The 15,557-nt window shown below is 41.8% G+C and overlaps 1 protein-coding gene across 1 annotated transcript in view; it reads right to left on the bottom strand.

Moving 5' to 3' along the window:
- Positions 1–15,557, bottom strand: part of CRMP1 (collapsin response mediator protein 1) — a 50,464-nt gene that overhangs the window by 368 nt on the left and 34,539 nt on the right. Inside the window, exons 8-13 of the mRNA XM_086612594.1 lie at positions 13,506–13,626; positions 12,259–12,415; positions 7,301–7,442; positions 5,526–5,696; positions 4,187–4,366; positions 1,375–1,540 (exon numbers count right to left, since the gene is read on the bottom strand). Of these exons, the coding sequence (XP_086468720.1) occupies positions 1,375–1,540; positions 4,187–4,366; positions 5,526–5,696; positions 7,301–7,442; positions 12,259–12,415; positions 13,506–13,626 (937 nt within the window). The remainder of the gene's footprint in view (positions 1–1,374; positions 1,541–4,186; positions 4,367–5,525; positions 5,697–7,300; positions 7,443–12,258; positions 12,416–13,505; positions 13,627–15,557) is intronic.

Below are 15,557 nucleotides of genomic sequence, written 5' to 3'. Positions count from 1 at the left end.
TTCCTGTCCTGACAGAAAATATTGCTGTTATATCTAAAAAAAAAAAATCATATATGTGCAGAATGGGTTTTTCAAACCTGTCTCATTGATTTAGAATATCTGTCCCCACCGAGTCCATGGGTTAACAGTACAGTAAATCTGATGTTAGTGACCATAAATCCACGCGGAAAGTAGCACTGAGCTGATGTAAACTCACATCCACTTCAAACTGCATTTTAAAATGTTGAAAGGTTAAGCTTAAGGTGACAGCAAGCTTTCTGCGAGGCTAAACATTGTCTGATCACACTCAGCTTCCTAAAGGCAATGTAAGACTACCATAGAAGAGCAAAATCATTTTAAATGCTATCGTAGTCTCTGGTTCTGTTTAATTTCACAAGAACACAGTAACGTGCGTTTGCCTGATTTGGATCAAATTTGTACCCCTAGGTGCCTTAGTAATACCCAGATGCAGCAGTGGACTGTGAAACCACAGCTTCAGATGCTTATGAAAATCCCATTTATCAGTTATTATTATCAGAGGTCAAATTTGTAAGCACTTTCTTTGCTTTATATAGATTTATGTATCTCTACGTGCTCACCATGGCCCCAGGTGTAGGGTAAAAATACACTGCAACTCGACAGAAGAGTTTTTAAAAGTTTTGCTCTCCTTGGGCTTTCTTCCAGAAATTTCATTTAGTTTCTGAAGGCAGGCTCTGTCAGGGATGAAAACTCCACCACTGGCTCCCACAGGGGAGAAAATCCAGTGCCTTTCATAACATCGTAAGGATCCCCTTATCTACCAATTGGGCTGTAGACTTTTGAAGGATAAAGATTTGACACACTAGTAACTATCTTCAAATGACAAGAATTACTTCCAACAAGCCCAAAGGATGATTTTCCAGTCTGTTTCTTATGTACCATGGAAAATGTTTTGGGCACCAAGAGCAAAGAGGACAAGAAATACTCTAATCTGCATATGAATAGCTTCTGCACTGGTTTGCAGACCGTGGACAAGGACAGTTGAGGTTTCCATGTCTAGAAGTTTTTGGAGATGCAGCAAGAAAGCAAGCTGAGATGTCTGAGCCATGTAGAGTTACGCCAGGCTCAAGTCCCATCAGCCGTACATACCACCAAGGGGCCTCAGCCACATCAACCAGAGACCTCAGGGAAATAATACTAAAAGGCTGCGTGCAGAGAAAAAATTTAGATTGCAAACATCCCGAATATTTGGTAATTTGTAAAATATTCCTCGGGAAAGAATGCATAAAAACATATGTATGTGTATGAGTGTGTATGTATGTGTGTGTATATATATATTCCCTTCATACTAGATTAAACAGGTAACTATAATTGAAATTTATCACCAATAATCCATACTCAGTCAGGCTGAATTACCTGATAAGCTAAAATTAGACTGATGGAGGTTTCTGATTGGTGGAGGCTGGTTTTTGGCAGGAGAAGATTTAGTTGAGGGTGCAGGAGTTGCGTATTTTGGCGTCGCTGGGATTTCATACACAGGCCCATCATACATTCCTCTGGAGACTCCTTGCAGTCCTCCCACCTAGGTCAAGAGGAGAATAAAAACCCAGGCACTGAATGCTCTGATAATGCTCCCTAATGATACTCCTGGCTATATACAGAGACCACTGAGCACAGAGCTATATTCTGCATTAGCTGAAGTAAAGCCACATCTGTATTTTCATCAAAGCTACCGTCTGCTTTATATACAAAGGACATCATAAATCCTCCTCCTTGCATTTTTTTACATATATAAATTATAAGAGAGATATCCTTATTAGGCATCCTTCACAGTCAATGGGGAAAAATGGGATTCAAAAGAACAGATCTGATCTAAGATCTTTATTTTAAGGAGTATCAGTCACCATCCTCTCTCCATTCAGAGGCTGTTCAGCAGGGGTGGTTCAGCTGCTGAATCCCACTCTGGTTGTTGCAAGACTGATACCCACTACGCTGACTGTAGCAATTTCACTCGTACCTGTATTCTCTCTGCTCTTCCCCTTCAAATATATCATAATCTTCATTAGAACTCATTGAAAAGTGGTGTCGATTTTTAAATTAAAATTCCAAAATTTTCCACTTCTTGTCATGAACTAGAAAGGCAGTTATACCCTAGGCTGTGGCATGGGACCCATCTTTCATTATTTGTCAATCCTCAATTGTCTGTCATTTGAGCTCTGATTTCACTTTGAGGTCTCTAGATTTTATCCCTGTACAGTTCCTATAAGGAATATGAGAAAAGACAATCATAAGAGCCTCACTGGCCTTACAATCACAGGAATCTAGGAAATAAAATTTTTAAAAAACAGTTCAAATTTTCAAGAGGAAAATTCAGTCACTGAATTGCAGAATCCAAAGCTCATCAAAAAGTTCAGAAATCTGAATTGTTTCAGAGCCATTTCCCCAACAGGTTAACAGTGAAATTAAAATACTGTATAGGAAGGACACTGTTCACAGGGGTTTGATCCAGCTCTTACAGAAACCAATGCCTTATCCTTGCTTTCAGTGACGGGGACATCAGGCTCAGAAGAGCCGCCGTCTCGCAGGCTGAGCCAAAAGTAATACCCAGAAAGGAGCAGGGGCCAATTGCAGCAATGAACCCATCTTCCAGGGACTCACAAAGGCAGGAATTTATACTGCTATCCCTGTGCCAGGGATAAATTTAAACTCCTATCCTGTGTCAGTTACAGCTCTGCAGCCCTTTGTTTGACACGTTTTTGCTATATTCCGGTTTTGTGCACTAACATAGTCAAATGGTGGCTGACATGACCATCACTGGGTTTTTCTAAATATTTCCAATCGCTAAAATTCAACAGTGGGAGAAGAAACACAGACATGAATCTGCTCTCTCTTCCTCTTGGCAGGCAGCAGAGGGAGCTGCAAGAGCGAAAACATCAGTCCTCTTGGTCTTTTTGCAGACCTAAGTATCTAAAGGTAAGTATCTCCTAAGAATCTAAAATCAAAGGTCTTCCCCAAAATCCAGGCCCGCTTGCAAGACACAGGTTACTTGGCCCAGTTACTTTTGTGCAAACTCCTGGTATAACACACCACTCTGACATTTGCTTTTAAAGTGTTGTTTTCACTATTTAAATTACATTTATTTAATTTATACATAATCTATATATAATTTACATAATTGATATATAATTTAAAATCATATTGCTGTATTAATTATTAAATTATAATAATCTTTTTTATATAGCACTCCCATGCACTAAACTCTTGAGAGGCGAGTGTGAAGAGAAGGCCCATGTCATCTAAGTGGACAATGTAAAAAAAGTGTAATAATGAGTGCTATTTTGCAAAACTTTTGCAGATGCATTTGATTCTTACAGTGCCTTTTCTTGTTAGAAGTTGCTGTATCCCGCAGCTTGACAGAATTTGTATAACAAATGATGAAAGATAAAACCTATTGACCCGCTCATAGACTTAATTTCAGCTGCCATCTCCACAGGCGATGATATATGCTCACTTGAAGAAAATATAGGTTTTAGTCCATTTGTCTTGTTACCTGTCCTCAACACAGTGAATTTCTTGCTCAGTAGCAAAAAGCAATTTCCAAACAATCCCAAACTAGGGCCAAGCCAACTGGGTTTCAATAGAGGAGCACTGATAAAATTCAAAACCAGAAGCGACCCAGTCTTAATTTTGGTCATTTCCCAAGCTTTTTATTAAACACAAAATTCTTCTGAGCTGTGAATGCTGCTAACACTCAGCTTAGCAAATGCACCAACAACAATTCAGAGATGCCAACTATAATGAGTATCTGGCTTGCATGCTTTTCTTCTTTGCAGTGTGCTGTTCAGTATGCAAAGCTCAGTAACAATTTAAAATTCTGTTTTTCTTCTGCTAATCCTCCTCCCAAAGAAGCTTTATCTTTTTTTTCTGAATTTCAACTAAAAGTAAATTCTATCGCTATTCTACTTCCCTTCAAAAGACTGCACAGCTGGACACAAGGCAATTATGCCCGAGTGACCATTATACGCTCTACCCACTGAAGCTCACGGTGTTAATTAAGTTGCATCAGTTCACACTTGCAGAGGAACCATTTTTTTGGTCATGTTTTGAACAAGTCATATCTAGCCCATCTGATATGAACTCAGTACAATAATAATAATAAAAAAGCAAGTGCTACTGTGGTTTCAAGAGTGTGCGGCTATAAAGAAGATTAAATAATATCTGACATTACCTTATTCCTGATTTTGATGCGCTGGTAAAGATATTCTGGGAAAGGTTTGCGAGGGATGAAGCGGCCCATTCCCTTATTTACGTGCAGATTTCCATCTTCAAACACAATCTTCCCTTGGCTTATGACCACAAGCGGGGCACCATGGCACTCCATTCCTTCAAAGATGTTGTACTCAACGGCCTGGGGATCAACCAACATATTCAGTGCAAGTTCAGTACAAGATCTCTTCCAGTTACTAACTTATAATCTATATTTGTAGTCATATTTTTAGACAACTGCCATTGAGAGGTGAGTAAAATTGTTTTGTCTGAAGGAAAAGCAATGCAGTACAATATGAAATGACTAAAAGAATCTCTCTGATTCGACTTTCTTGGATCAGGCTTTTCCTTTCCATTGCTCACTTTCCATCAGGGCTTTATCTCATTTATTTTTGAGGACTTTCCATATTTATCTAGAGCCTCTAGAAGTGTGACAGCCTTAATAAGAAGGAAAATTGTGACCCAGCTGCCAGATACCCAAAGGACATGGTCCCACCATGCATGTGCTGTGACTGTAAAAGGGAATTTCAAAGGTGCCAGCACACATATTTCTGTCTGAAAAAGCCCAGAAAGGACCAGGAAAGCCTGAGTCTAAATGGGGATGACTGTCAAAGGACAGGTCATTACTACTTTTTTGAAAATACAGAGAGATCCCAAGACAGAGGAATAAAAACTGAATCACCTAAACTTACTTTTTAAAGACTTCTAAGGGTTTATGCTTTCTTAATATAAGCCATATTACTGGATTTCCAGTAAAATATTTGGAAGAAATCCCCAATCTAAAAGACCAAAGCACCAAACAGTAAGATAACAACTTTGAAATACACAACACATAAGATAAAACCTGTCACAGTCAAAATCAAAGTAACTGTGATTTACTGATACTCTGCACTAAGGGCAGAGAAGTATGCAGCAAAGCCTTGGAATTAAACAGAAAATCCCAACTGTGAAGCTGCTCAGAGCTGTATTATCAAAATATTTAATAACCTGTCATAGTTTAGAACACTGTTGATTTAACCACACGATTTATAATATCAAGTGCTTTTCAGGTAAGCAAAAAAGTGAGCTGGTTTTCGTGCAATGGTATATGCAGAGAGAAGAAATCCTTCCTGATCTCAGTGCTTCCAATGCAAGGTTTCGATACTTTCATCTTCTGAAACATTCACCTATTTCAGAATAGGAGTAGGCAGCTAACCCACTTCTCTGTATCTCCTATTTTTGGTGTTCACAAGAATTAGATCAACATTTGAAAAGCAATAGTGACATTTATTTTTTCTTGCTGGTTTTGCTTTTCTCCTTACCGATTTATGGCTTTTAGCTGTTATAGTCTTCACCTTATCAGGGTCCCAAATAACCACATCAGCATCCGATCCTACAGCAATCCGGCCTTTTCTTGGATACAGATTAAAGATTTTGGCAGCATTGGTACTGGTGACAGCTACAAACTGGCTCTCATCCATCTTACCTGTGGCCTAAAAACAATGAGACTTGAGCAAAACAGGTCTATAACATGAGGATTTACTATCCAGAGTGCCAAACGATCAGGGAGATCCGTGAAGGCAGGTGGTTCATATATATGGTGATGTTGCACAAAACTGAGGTTTTATCATGCAGGACTTTATACAAAGCACATTACCTGGGACTTTCAAATAAGTCAATGTGTTATTCCTGGCATCCCAAAGAGCAGCCAATAAAAGCTTAATGCAGATAATACCATCAGGCGGCTCAGTTATCAAAGGTCCCTTTCTCTACGTGCTGATGCCCAAGTGTGTTTTGTTGCTAGACCTAGTAATTTCCATTTAAATGTTTTAATGAGTTTAAAACAGAGAAACTTATATGAGTATTACAAAATTAAATAAAAGACCAACAGTCAGAAACATTTCTTGAAAATTAAGTCCATTCTACTATTAGTATTACCAAACCTATATATCTAAGTAATACAATCCCAATTATAAAGTCCTTGCCTGGACAAATGTCACCATCAATTGAACTTTTTATACAGTCAGTGGTGGCTTAATAGCAGCTGTACACAACAGCATTTTGAATTCTCAGTAGAGTGTTTTAGGGGTCTTCCCTGGCGATAAGCAAGAACAACATTCCAAGGAAGAATAGTGCCAAACTTTTTAATATTAAATAAACACTTATTTCCTGCCTGGTAAAACATGAGATTTGCAAAATATAAGCGAGACTGAATGCTACCACCTGTAAATCCCATGTTGCAGCCCTTGCTGCAGCTCCTTCCCTTTGAGAGTAACAAAAGGGAAATATGGCTGGCTGGCTGCACTGTGCTTGCCTCCCCGCTTTGCAGATAATGGAAACTGCTTCTGTGCTTGGAATCTCAATAGAGGTCCCTGAAGAAAGTGGTTATTAAACACAACCTGGGAGAAGTGCTCGTGAAAGCACTGTAAATACTACCACTTCCCAGTTTGCAATATGCATTCAAGTGCAATGCGATGTCAGGTAGCAAGCGTGTGTGTGAGCGTGTGTGCACGGGTGTGTGTATGTGAAGATGGATAATGGAGGGAGAATACCATTATCTATTAGGACCCATGGAACCATTGAAAAATTGCTAACTTATACCCGCACCCCCCTGCAAAACATGCCAATATGAATTACATGCGATGTTCTCCTTCAAAGCATTTTCCAGCCTAGCCTCAGGCTCGGCTGCCATCCATTTATAATTTCTCCAAAATGATGAGATACTTCCCAAATTCAAACAATCCATTCATCACATTTATTTGGGGTCCACTTCAGAGCCATTAAACTGCCCCAGATCCTACATCTCTGAGAAGCATCCACTCTGACACAACTGGAAAATAGAGCAGTGGAGTCTGTGAAGCCTCAGGTCTAATACAACACGAATGTGTTGCACTGTCAAAAGTGAAACACAGCCCTGAGTTTGTAAAACTGGAGAAGGTTTTTGCAATAAACAATCCACCTCCTAGCAGCGCTTTCTCAGGGAATTCTCAGAAATATATTAGAAAGTCACTTAAGTACTGGCCAAGAGTCTCCTGGCTTTCATTATTCAGCCAACACTCAATTTCTTTTTAGTCCATAAAAGTAAGCAATTACTTACTACAGCCTTGTCCCAGACAACAGTCATTCTTTCCTCAATTCCATTGACCCCTTCAGGAATCATAGTGAAGTTGTCCTTTCCAATGGCTTTCTGGGCAGTGCTATACGGGCAATGTCCACTTCCCGTCACCTGCAGGTCCCCACTGCGGAGTTAATACACAGAAGGTTTAGACCAGGCATCACCAAGGTTACCATGGCCTCAGACTAGCTGTGAATGGACCCTTCAAGCCTACACGCCAGAGGCATAGGCTGTAAATCATGTCGGCAGCCTTTACACGTTGGCTACAGATCACTGAAGAGCGACGATGGCATTGGACATCCCCACTTTCCCCCAGGAGCACCCTGAATGCCCAGATTACAGCCCCCTTGGGTTTCAGGCTGCTTATCGACTGAGATCAGGCACAAACCCACTAACCAGGACAAAAGATTATTCTAGGATTAAGGAAATGATTGGATGCTTGTATGAAATGTTTGCCACTCTCAAGATAAATTAATTCACAACCATGCTGAAAAATAATGGCAAATTTTGCAATGCAAAGTCAAGAGCCTCAAGCTTGTTTCTCTGCATTTCTCCCCTGCACATATATTTTTCTTACAATTCTTACACAAATATTTCTTGTCTGACCCTCCAAAACAGAACCATGAAAATAGAAAAGGAATGAAAGTTTTTTATCAGGTAGTCTTCTCATTAAAGAAAGAAAGGCATAGTGCAAGTCAAACATGTGCTCTGACTTTATCTAACTTAAAGGTCTTATGCAGAAAAAGGCAAGGAGTAAACCACAAGAAGAGCTACCAATGCTTTTATTTAAGAAGTTGTTTTTTCAGCCTAGAGAAAATTTTTTTTGCAGAGCAGAACTGGATCAACAGTTGCTTTTGGGAATAAGGAGGAAGAACATAACCAATATACAGAATCTTGCAAAAAACAGTGACGAAAAACACGACAGGTTCTTCAATTTCCACAGGAAATAGGTGTTAGTTTTAGGTCCTGATTAAGCTTACAGGAGTCAAGCGCATTAGAACACACTACAATTTCTCTTCTATCACTCCAGAAGAACAAAGTCCCCAAGAGCCTCTCATCCTTTTCTTTAACTGATTATGTAAAGTTCCAGCTCTGAAACGTCTGAATGGTTCTGGTCCACAAATTTAGATTCCAGCAAGCTAACAAACAGCCATGTGCAAAGAAAAGAAAGGTCACACATCAGTAATTCTAATGCAATTTTCTGCGCTGCCAGCCGTAATGATTGCTGACAGTCAGAGAAGAATCTTTGGCGTCTTTTCTGGTTCTTCACCATGCTTACATCCATCCACCCATTTTTCAGCAGAAACCAAATCCATGTATTTAATAGTAAAAAGGCAGATATGTTTTAGCTATTTCTGATTATTAGTGACTGCCTGGTGTTATTCCATAGGATTAAGCCAAATCTGTCAGTTAAACACTCATTTATTCTAATGCAATAAAGTCAGAAGATTGCAATGCCACTTCTCCCTTTCTGTTGCTCTTCTGTCAGCTAAGCTTCTTGTGACTTACCCTCTCTCTCTCTTCTGCACTCTGACGAATACAACCACGAAAACATGGATGTCACAGTCAGGCCCAGGTAGCACTGCCCATCACCCTTAGCTTATGTTGTGCTTCTTACACCTTGCTATTAAGTCCTAAACCTGGAAGATAAAAAGGACTTGCTTCCTCTGAACTCCGTTTTCCCTCTCTGCTGACATTTAATGACTATTTTAATGACATGCACTCCACTCCTCAGTCTAATCAATAAGACTTGTGAAGCTGAGGCATATTACTCAAGAGCTGCCCAACACGTCCCGATCAACCACACAGGCTCTCCTCCTGTTTAGATGTCTCCCCCTCTGCTGTCATATGGGGGATGACCATCAGATCAACTGAAAAACTGAGAAACAAGAAGGGATCACCACGGAAAACATCTCCAAAAGGGAGTGGTGGGAATTAACAGTGGACATATGTGTAGCTTTAAATGCCACATCAATACCTCATCATCTTATTCTCCACCGTAAACAAGGCTTTCACGGCAAGTTACATCTTCCATGAAGCACCAAGTTCTCACATCTCTAGTTCAGAAGAGATGGCGTATCACAGCCGCAATAATGCAGCAGGACACCATGGAAGATGAAAGCTACCTCAGGTGCATGGCCCACAGATGAAACAAGGACCAAACCTCATGAGGCAAATCCAATCTGCAAACCCCAAAAGACAGGCTGGATTTTTATATGTTCAGCTTTTCGGTGAAAAATCAACACTTTCTGTGGAAAACAGCACAAGCAGTACGCTGCATACTTGCAGAGGAAGAATGTTGTAAGGATTTTTTAGTGAATGTAAAATACTTGACTCCTAATGAACAGTGCAGTAGAAAAGTGAAATACTGTCTTTACCATCATCTTTGCATAAAATTCCCCACAAATGCATAGTAGACTGATAAAACGTACAGTTCTTTTTTTAGTTTCACAGTATAGATTTAAAGTATTAAAACTGAAAGCAGGCTAAGCTGCTGTCATTTAAGATCTAGGACTTTAAGCCACTAGAAAAAAAAAAGCCATTTTTGCATGCTTGGAGGATAATGAAAACTTCTGTGACTCCTCAGTTTGTCTTTCTGATGTTAGTGTTAAAAAAAAAAAGTCATTATTTGGATTCCACTTCTAAAAATTCTCTTGCTATTTTAGCTAATCTGTTTTGACCCACTTACTATTATTTGGGGACTCTCCTCTAGAAAGCATGTAGCTGTGTCCGACAGCCAAACATTCTGATACACATTCATATGTGCTGGCTAAGAGCCTTACCCTCACACAGTGAGCTTCACTCTTTACAGTGCCAATCGTGACGGATCGGACTAGAAAACTAATTTTTCTTCCTTGTCCTTACTTTAAGGAACAGAAAGTTCAACTATGGAAAATTATTTCTGCCATCAGACCGTGACAACAGAACAAATTCCGGCATATTCTTACCAGAACTGCATGTAACTCAGAGCTCAATTGTGCATTCATTGATAGTGCTGTTCATGCAGCATCATTAGGGCAGCTGAGTGAAAAACTAGGTTTGGTGGACTGCACGGCCTGACCCACTGTGTGCAAGGCAGGATGTGTGCATATTGCATATTGCTCAGTGGCACTGAGCTGGAAAGGGACTTTTTACAAGAGTGTGTAGTGATAGAAAAATGGGTAACGGCTTTAAACTGAAAGAGGGCAGATTTAGATTAGATATAAGGAAGAAACTCTTCACTCTGAGGGTGGTGAGGCACTGGAACAGGTTGCCCAGAGAAGCTGTATATGCCCCATCCCTGGAAGTGTTCAAGGCCAGGCTGGATGAGGCTTTGAGCAACCTGACCTAGGAGAAGGTGTCCCTGCCCATGGCAGGGGGGTTGGAACTAGATGATCTTTAAGGTCCCTTCCAACTCAAACCATTCAATCATTCTATGATTGATGGCAGTCTCCCATCACACATCTGTGATGTAGCTGCCCATCCAACCGAAAAGGTAGCTTTGCCCAAGCCTGAATTACACATGCAAGGGCCTTGTATTACCAGCCATACTGGCACTGCCTGCCATACAGCTTGCCAGTTAGTTATGCGGAAAACTAACCTCAGAAGGAAATGTTTTCTGAAAACCAGTGGGTGACTTTTAGCGTTCAAATTCTACTGCTCTGTCTAGAGCACTGGAAACCCTAGAAAGGGGGAGCAGCAGGTGAGATGAGTGCCACCACATGGTGTTAAATAAGGTTCTGAACAGTAGAGTTCCTCACTCCAGCGCTAGCAATCTGTCCTGGTGGGACTTCAGCTGTGAATTTCCATATAATTTCAAAGCAGATTGCCTTTTGCTTAAGTTAAAGAATCACAGCCAGCTACAGGCAGAAAGTACTTCCAGGGATGGGTTTATGGTCTGAGTTGCTGGCAAGGCATTGCTGATGTCTTCTTTTCTATATGAGAAAGATACTTCTCCCTCTGCTGTCCACATTCCTTTCATCTCTCTAGTGATAACCCACTCCCTGCCAACCTGAAGACAGTCAGCCCATATCCCCACGCTGTCAAGCCTCCAGTCACCAGCTCGTCTCCAACTGTGTCCCTGACAGTCTCCTTTGTCACCCACTCTGGCCTCTTTCTCCTGCCTAACGTACCTTCTCTATAGGTACCACTTATCTTTGCTGTCTTCCAGCTTGAGGACCCTGGAACCTATAAAGACACAACGCAATCTAGAAGTAAAAACAAGGCTGCAAGAACTAAAGACAAGTAAATTTATATGATTTTGGTCCATCCAGATGAAGACAAACTACCAAGTCAGAAGTTTTCAATACACAGGAGCTAAAACCACTGAACTCTGCTACAAACACTTGCAATTTAGATTAAGACAGCCTAATTCTCAAAAATGCTCACAGCTTACAGCCCTGCACTAGCTTTGACAAAAACTGCACCAAGTAGGTTTTTTAGTTCTAAGTATCTCTGCGTTCAGGGACAACCCTGATTTCAGAAGCTGTGCTTGCCAGATATAACCAGGGGTTAAAACTGAGTCTATTCTCACAGAGGGCAGTCTATCCACTGGGCTGTTGCTTCTGTTAGACAGTGAGGATGCCATCAATCATATATTAACAATTCGGCTGAAGAAAACAGAGAACAAGGGAGAAAGCCAGTCTGAAGTCCTGGGCTAAAGACTATCTAGCCATACAACTAGGAATCACTTGAAAAGCAGAAAGAAAATGAATTAATTCCTGAATAGCCAGCAGTTGCCTCTCTATCATGCTAACCAGGAGCTGGAGTGTCCATGCCTGCTCACCCGCCTGACAGCCTAAACACAGGGATATAACCATCCCTGGTTTTCTATATCCCTTCTCCGCTGTTTCATGTATGAGACTGGTCTAAAGGAAGCTGAGCTGATTCCTACATGCCTCATCCCATGGGGCTTTTGCACTTACCTGACCATCAGACTGTAGAAAAAATTAAGGTCTTACCATGCTAAGAGTGAATTTAAGTGATCTGGAGTGGTAGGATCAGGGCTCAGAGGTGGCGAGGTCACGAAAGCTGCAGCCTTGGCCCAGTTTTTGCTCCAGTAATGTGTCCCATCTGTCCCCAAGCTGGCAGTGATCGGCTCTCCAAAAACAAGAGGACCTTGGGGAAAGCAAGGATATAGAGGAACTGATTACAATCCACTCTCTCTTCAGCACATTATCCTGCTTGCTGCATGCAGCCATGTATAATTCACACATTGCTACATGGCCAGTGTAGCTCCCAGAAAATTAAGCAGCCCTGGCTTTGTCTGTGTGATAAAAAATTAATCAGGAGGCTCTCTGAGCTACACATGCTTTTGATCAGCGTATTTACAAAGCTCCGTTTCCAATCCAGGAGGAGACAGTTCAGATCTGGTTGTAATTTGTACTGTTTTAATCACAGCCGTGTTCTCTCTGTTGCTCCGATTCAGAACGCATTTAGGTGGAGGATGGGCTCCAGCAGACAGATGCCTTTTTCCTACTCCCAGGTTGGACACAGCACCAGAAGATAGCAGCATATGGTCCCCAGCACCATACTCCACGTCTCCAAGAATACAAATACCAAGACAATATTTTGCTCTTTGGCTTTTCCATATTGCTGACACACTTTGTAGCACCAACCAGCTGAACAGTCCTAACTCATAAACGAAGCTTCAGAAGTGGCTGCCCCCAGGCTCACAAGTCGCTTTTCAGTGCTCTGTAACCTGGACCCCTCCACGGCCCCAGCAAGCAGCGTTGACCCACAGATGTCCCCAGTGTACATCGGATGGGCTCAGCCTCCGGCAGCAAGGCCAGGAGTGAGCAGGAGGCAGCTCAAAACAGCAGGTTCATGGCCCAAGCCACTTCTCAGAGGGTAATACCCCCAAAATGCACAGAGGATGTGCTAGACCCTGTTAGGAAGAAAACATCTCCCCCCCAGGAACAGAGATACAGCAGTCTAAGGGAAAGGCAAAAGGGAAGACAGGATAAAGACAAGCTACAAAGCAATCTTCAAGGGGACAGTTTGTGGGGATAGTTTCTCACCTGAAAAATGTAAAAGGATTTCCCTTTATCTTTCCCAGCCATAAATATTTAGGATCTGTGATGGTGCTACTGTTCTTTGATAACCTCTCCCTATATCTTGTGATTTGGGTCAAGATGTACCAGGTTTTTCCACTGAGCTTGTATTCAACAAAAAAAAAGAGCTTAGGGGAGAAAGGGAAGTCTCTTACCTTTCTTTCTGGCCAGTGCAATGATATCAGCCGCACTCTTGCTCATCACCTTGGTGATGTACACTGGGCAGTTTATTCGACTGGCAATGGTGATGGCACGGAAAACTGCTTCTGCTTCAAGCTGAGGAAAAAAAAAAGGAGGAAAAATGTTAACTGCAAAGGCAGACTGAAGAGAAAATGAACTGCAGGACTGAGCCATATTTCTCATTGTTTAGCAAGAATTCTTCAGTGGCTGATTCTGCTTTTTCCATAGAGAGACACACAGTGCTGGGAGAGAGGGAGCTAACCCAACCTCAGTCACTTCGCGTTAGGAGTAACCACAGCCAGGCTGTACTCGCCAATGGGGTACAGCTGTGCTGGCATAAATACAGCTCCTTGGCTCCCTGTGCCTCAGGAAAGATTATGTCCAAGCAGCTGATGGGGCTCTCTTCTGCTTCAGACTTCTATCCTGCAGTTGTAAGCAGAAGGAAGCAATACAACATTGCCCCAGCTCGGAGACAACCTTTGAGCAATCCCTGGCAGCTTACCCTATGCAATCTTTACATAAGGATATGACAATGAAGGTAAAGTATTGTCAAACAGCAACTTCAGCACTATGGACTGAATTTAGCCCATAATCCATAAAAGCCTTTGAAGCATCGCCCAGTAAGTCCCCTCTGTCAGCAAGCATAAAGGCCATCTCCTCCCAGGGAGCCATCTGGGATGTAGGCACACAAAGCAGTCATCTTCAGACAGAGAAGCAGTGTCTCCCAGGGACTCTGGAGACTCCGTTCCCCACTCATCAGTTTTATACTTCCTTCCTGGGTGGACTCAGCGTATTGGCATTTTAATACCTAGAAGTCTATTGTGATCGAAAATACTGACTCGATGGCACAGAAATTTCTCTCCAAGAGTTGTGCTAGAAAAGACAAGCGATTTAGCCCTTCCAAAACCACATGGCTTAATTCATCACAGTTTTGTAAAGTAATTTTTCTTAACTCAGATAGTCGCTTCAAGTTTTCCTAGGACTTTTATCACAACATTTGCTCTGGAAGCCCCAAATGCACCTGCTGAAGACCAGGGGAGGAGGCAGGACCCTTGCACCCCAGCGCTGGGGCTGAGGTGGTCAGATGGCAGTCAGAAAGACACAATATTCCCCTTCTGGAAACTGCAAATGCAGTTTTTCCTTAGGTGCTTGTTTTCATTAAAAGGGAACGACTCCATTCTTCTAGAATAATTTGAACAGCAAAATGAAAAAGTACATAAACAGTTCAATAGAAGAATGTGACCAATTAAGCCGATTCCTTTTGCCTTGGGGAGAGGTTATATAAAGATCTGCAAACCACAACAATCTCTTCAAGTTTAGCCTCAAATCCGCAGGGCCTTGTCTCTTTTGGTCTTCAAGGAAAGCAGTCACTTCCCACTTCCACCCTCCGTCATCGCATTAACGGTCCGAACTGTGTACATTAAGGGACATCCTCATGTCTCCACCTTTTCCTTCTTATTAAAGAAACCCTTTCCAGATGCCTGAGATGATCCTTGCCAGAGCCTGGTTTTATTATAAGAGAGCTGCACAAACTGAGCTGCCTCGCAGCATCTTTCCATTCTCATATATCTGCATTCCTATAGCCTGCATTTCTACTACAAAACTATCTTCTGGCATAAAGGTAGATTTATATGTGAGCATATGCATATGCAGGCTATATACGTACACATGAACCTTATAGGAGGTTTTCAGCCAAAGCATTTTAATGAACAGTTACCCCAAAACCCAATCCACAAGCTGCACTGCTGATCTTTACCCTGATAAGCCCGGTTCTTGTCATCATGAACCAAATCACAAGGGTGACATTCAAAAATACATGCCCACCGTGCCTGAAGGCACATAGCAAGAGCTGCAACACCTGGGTGTACAAGGACACGCTCATCCCTGGACCGAGGGAACGCACCGGCTGCAGCAGCAAAAGGGTATTCCAGGCAAACAAACAGGCTGAAGGGGACCTGGATTTTTCAAGGCTTTGAATAATACAGGAAGAGGCCGTGGGAGAAGCAGACTGTTGCCTTTCCCCGCAC

Source organism: Tauraco erythrolophus, chromosome 5, assembly GCF_009769465.1.
Source record: "Tauraco erythrolophus isolate bTauEry1 chromosome 5, bTauEry1.pri, whole genome shotgun sequence".
NCBI classification, from domain to species: Eukaryota; Metazoa; Chordata; class Aves; order Musophagiformes; family Musophagidae; genus Tauraco; species Tauraco erythrolophus.
Note: the sequence above shows the minus strand (reverse complement) of the source record. Positions and strands in the feature narration are given on the sequence as shown.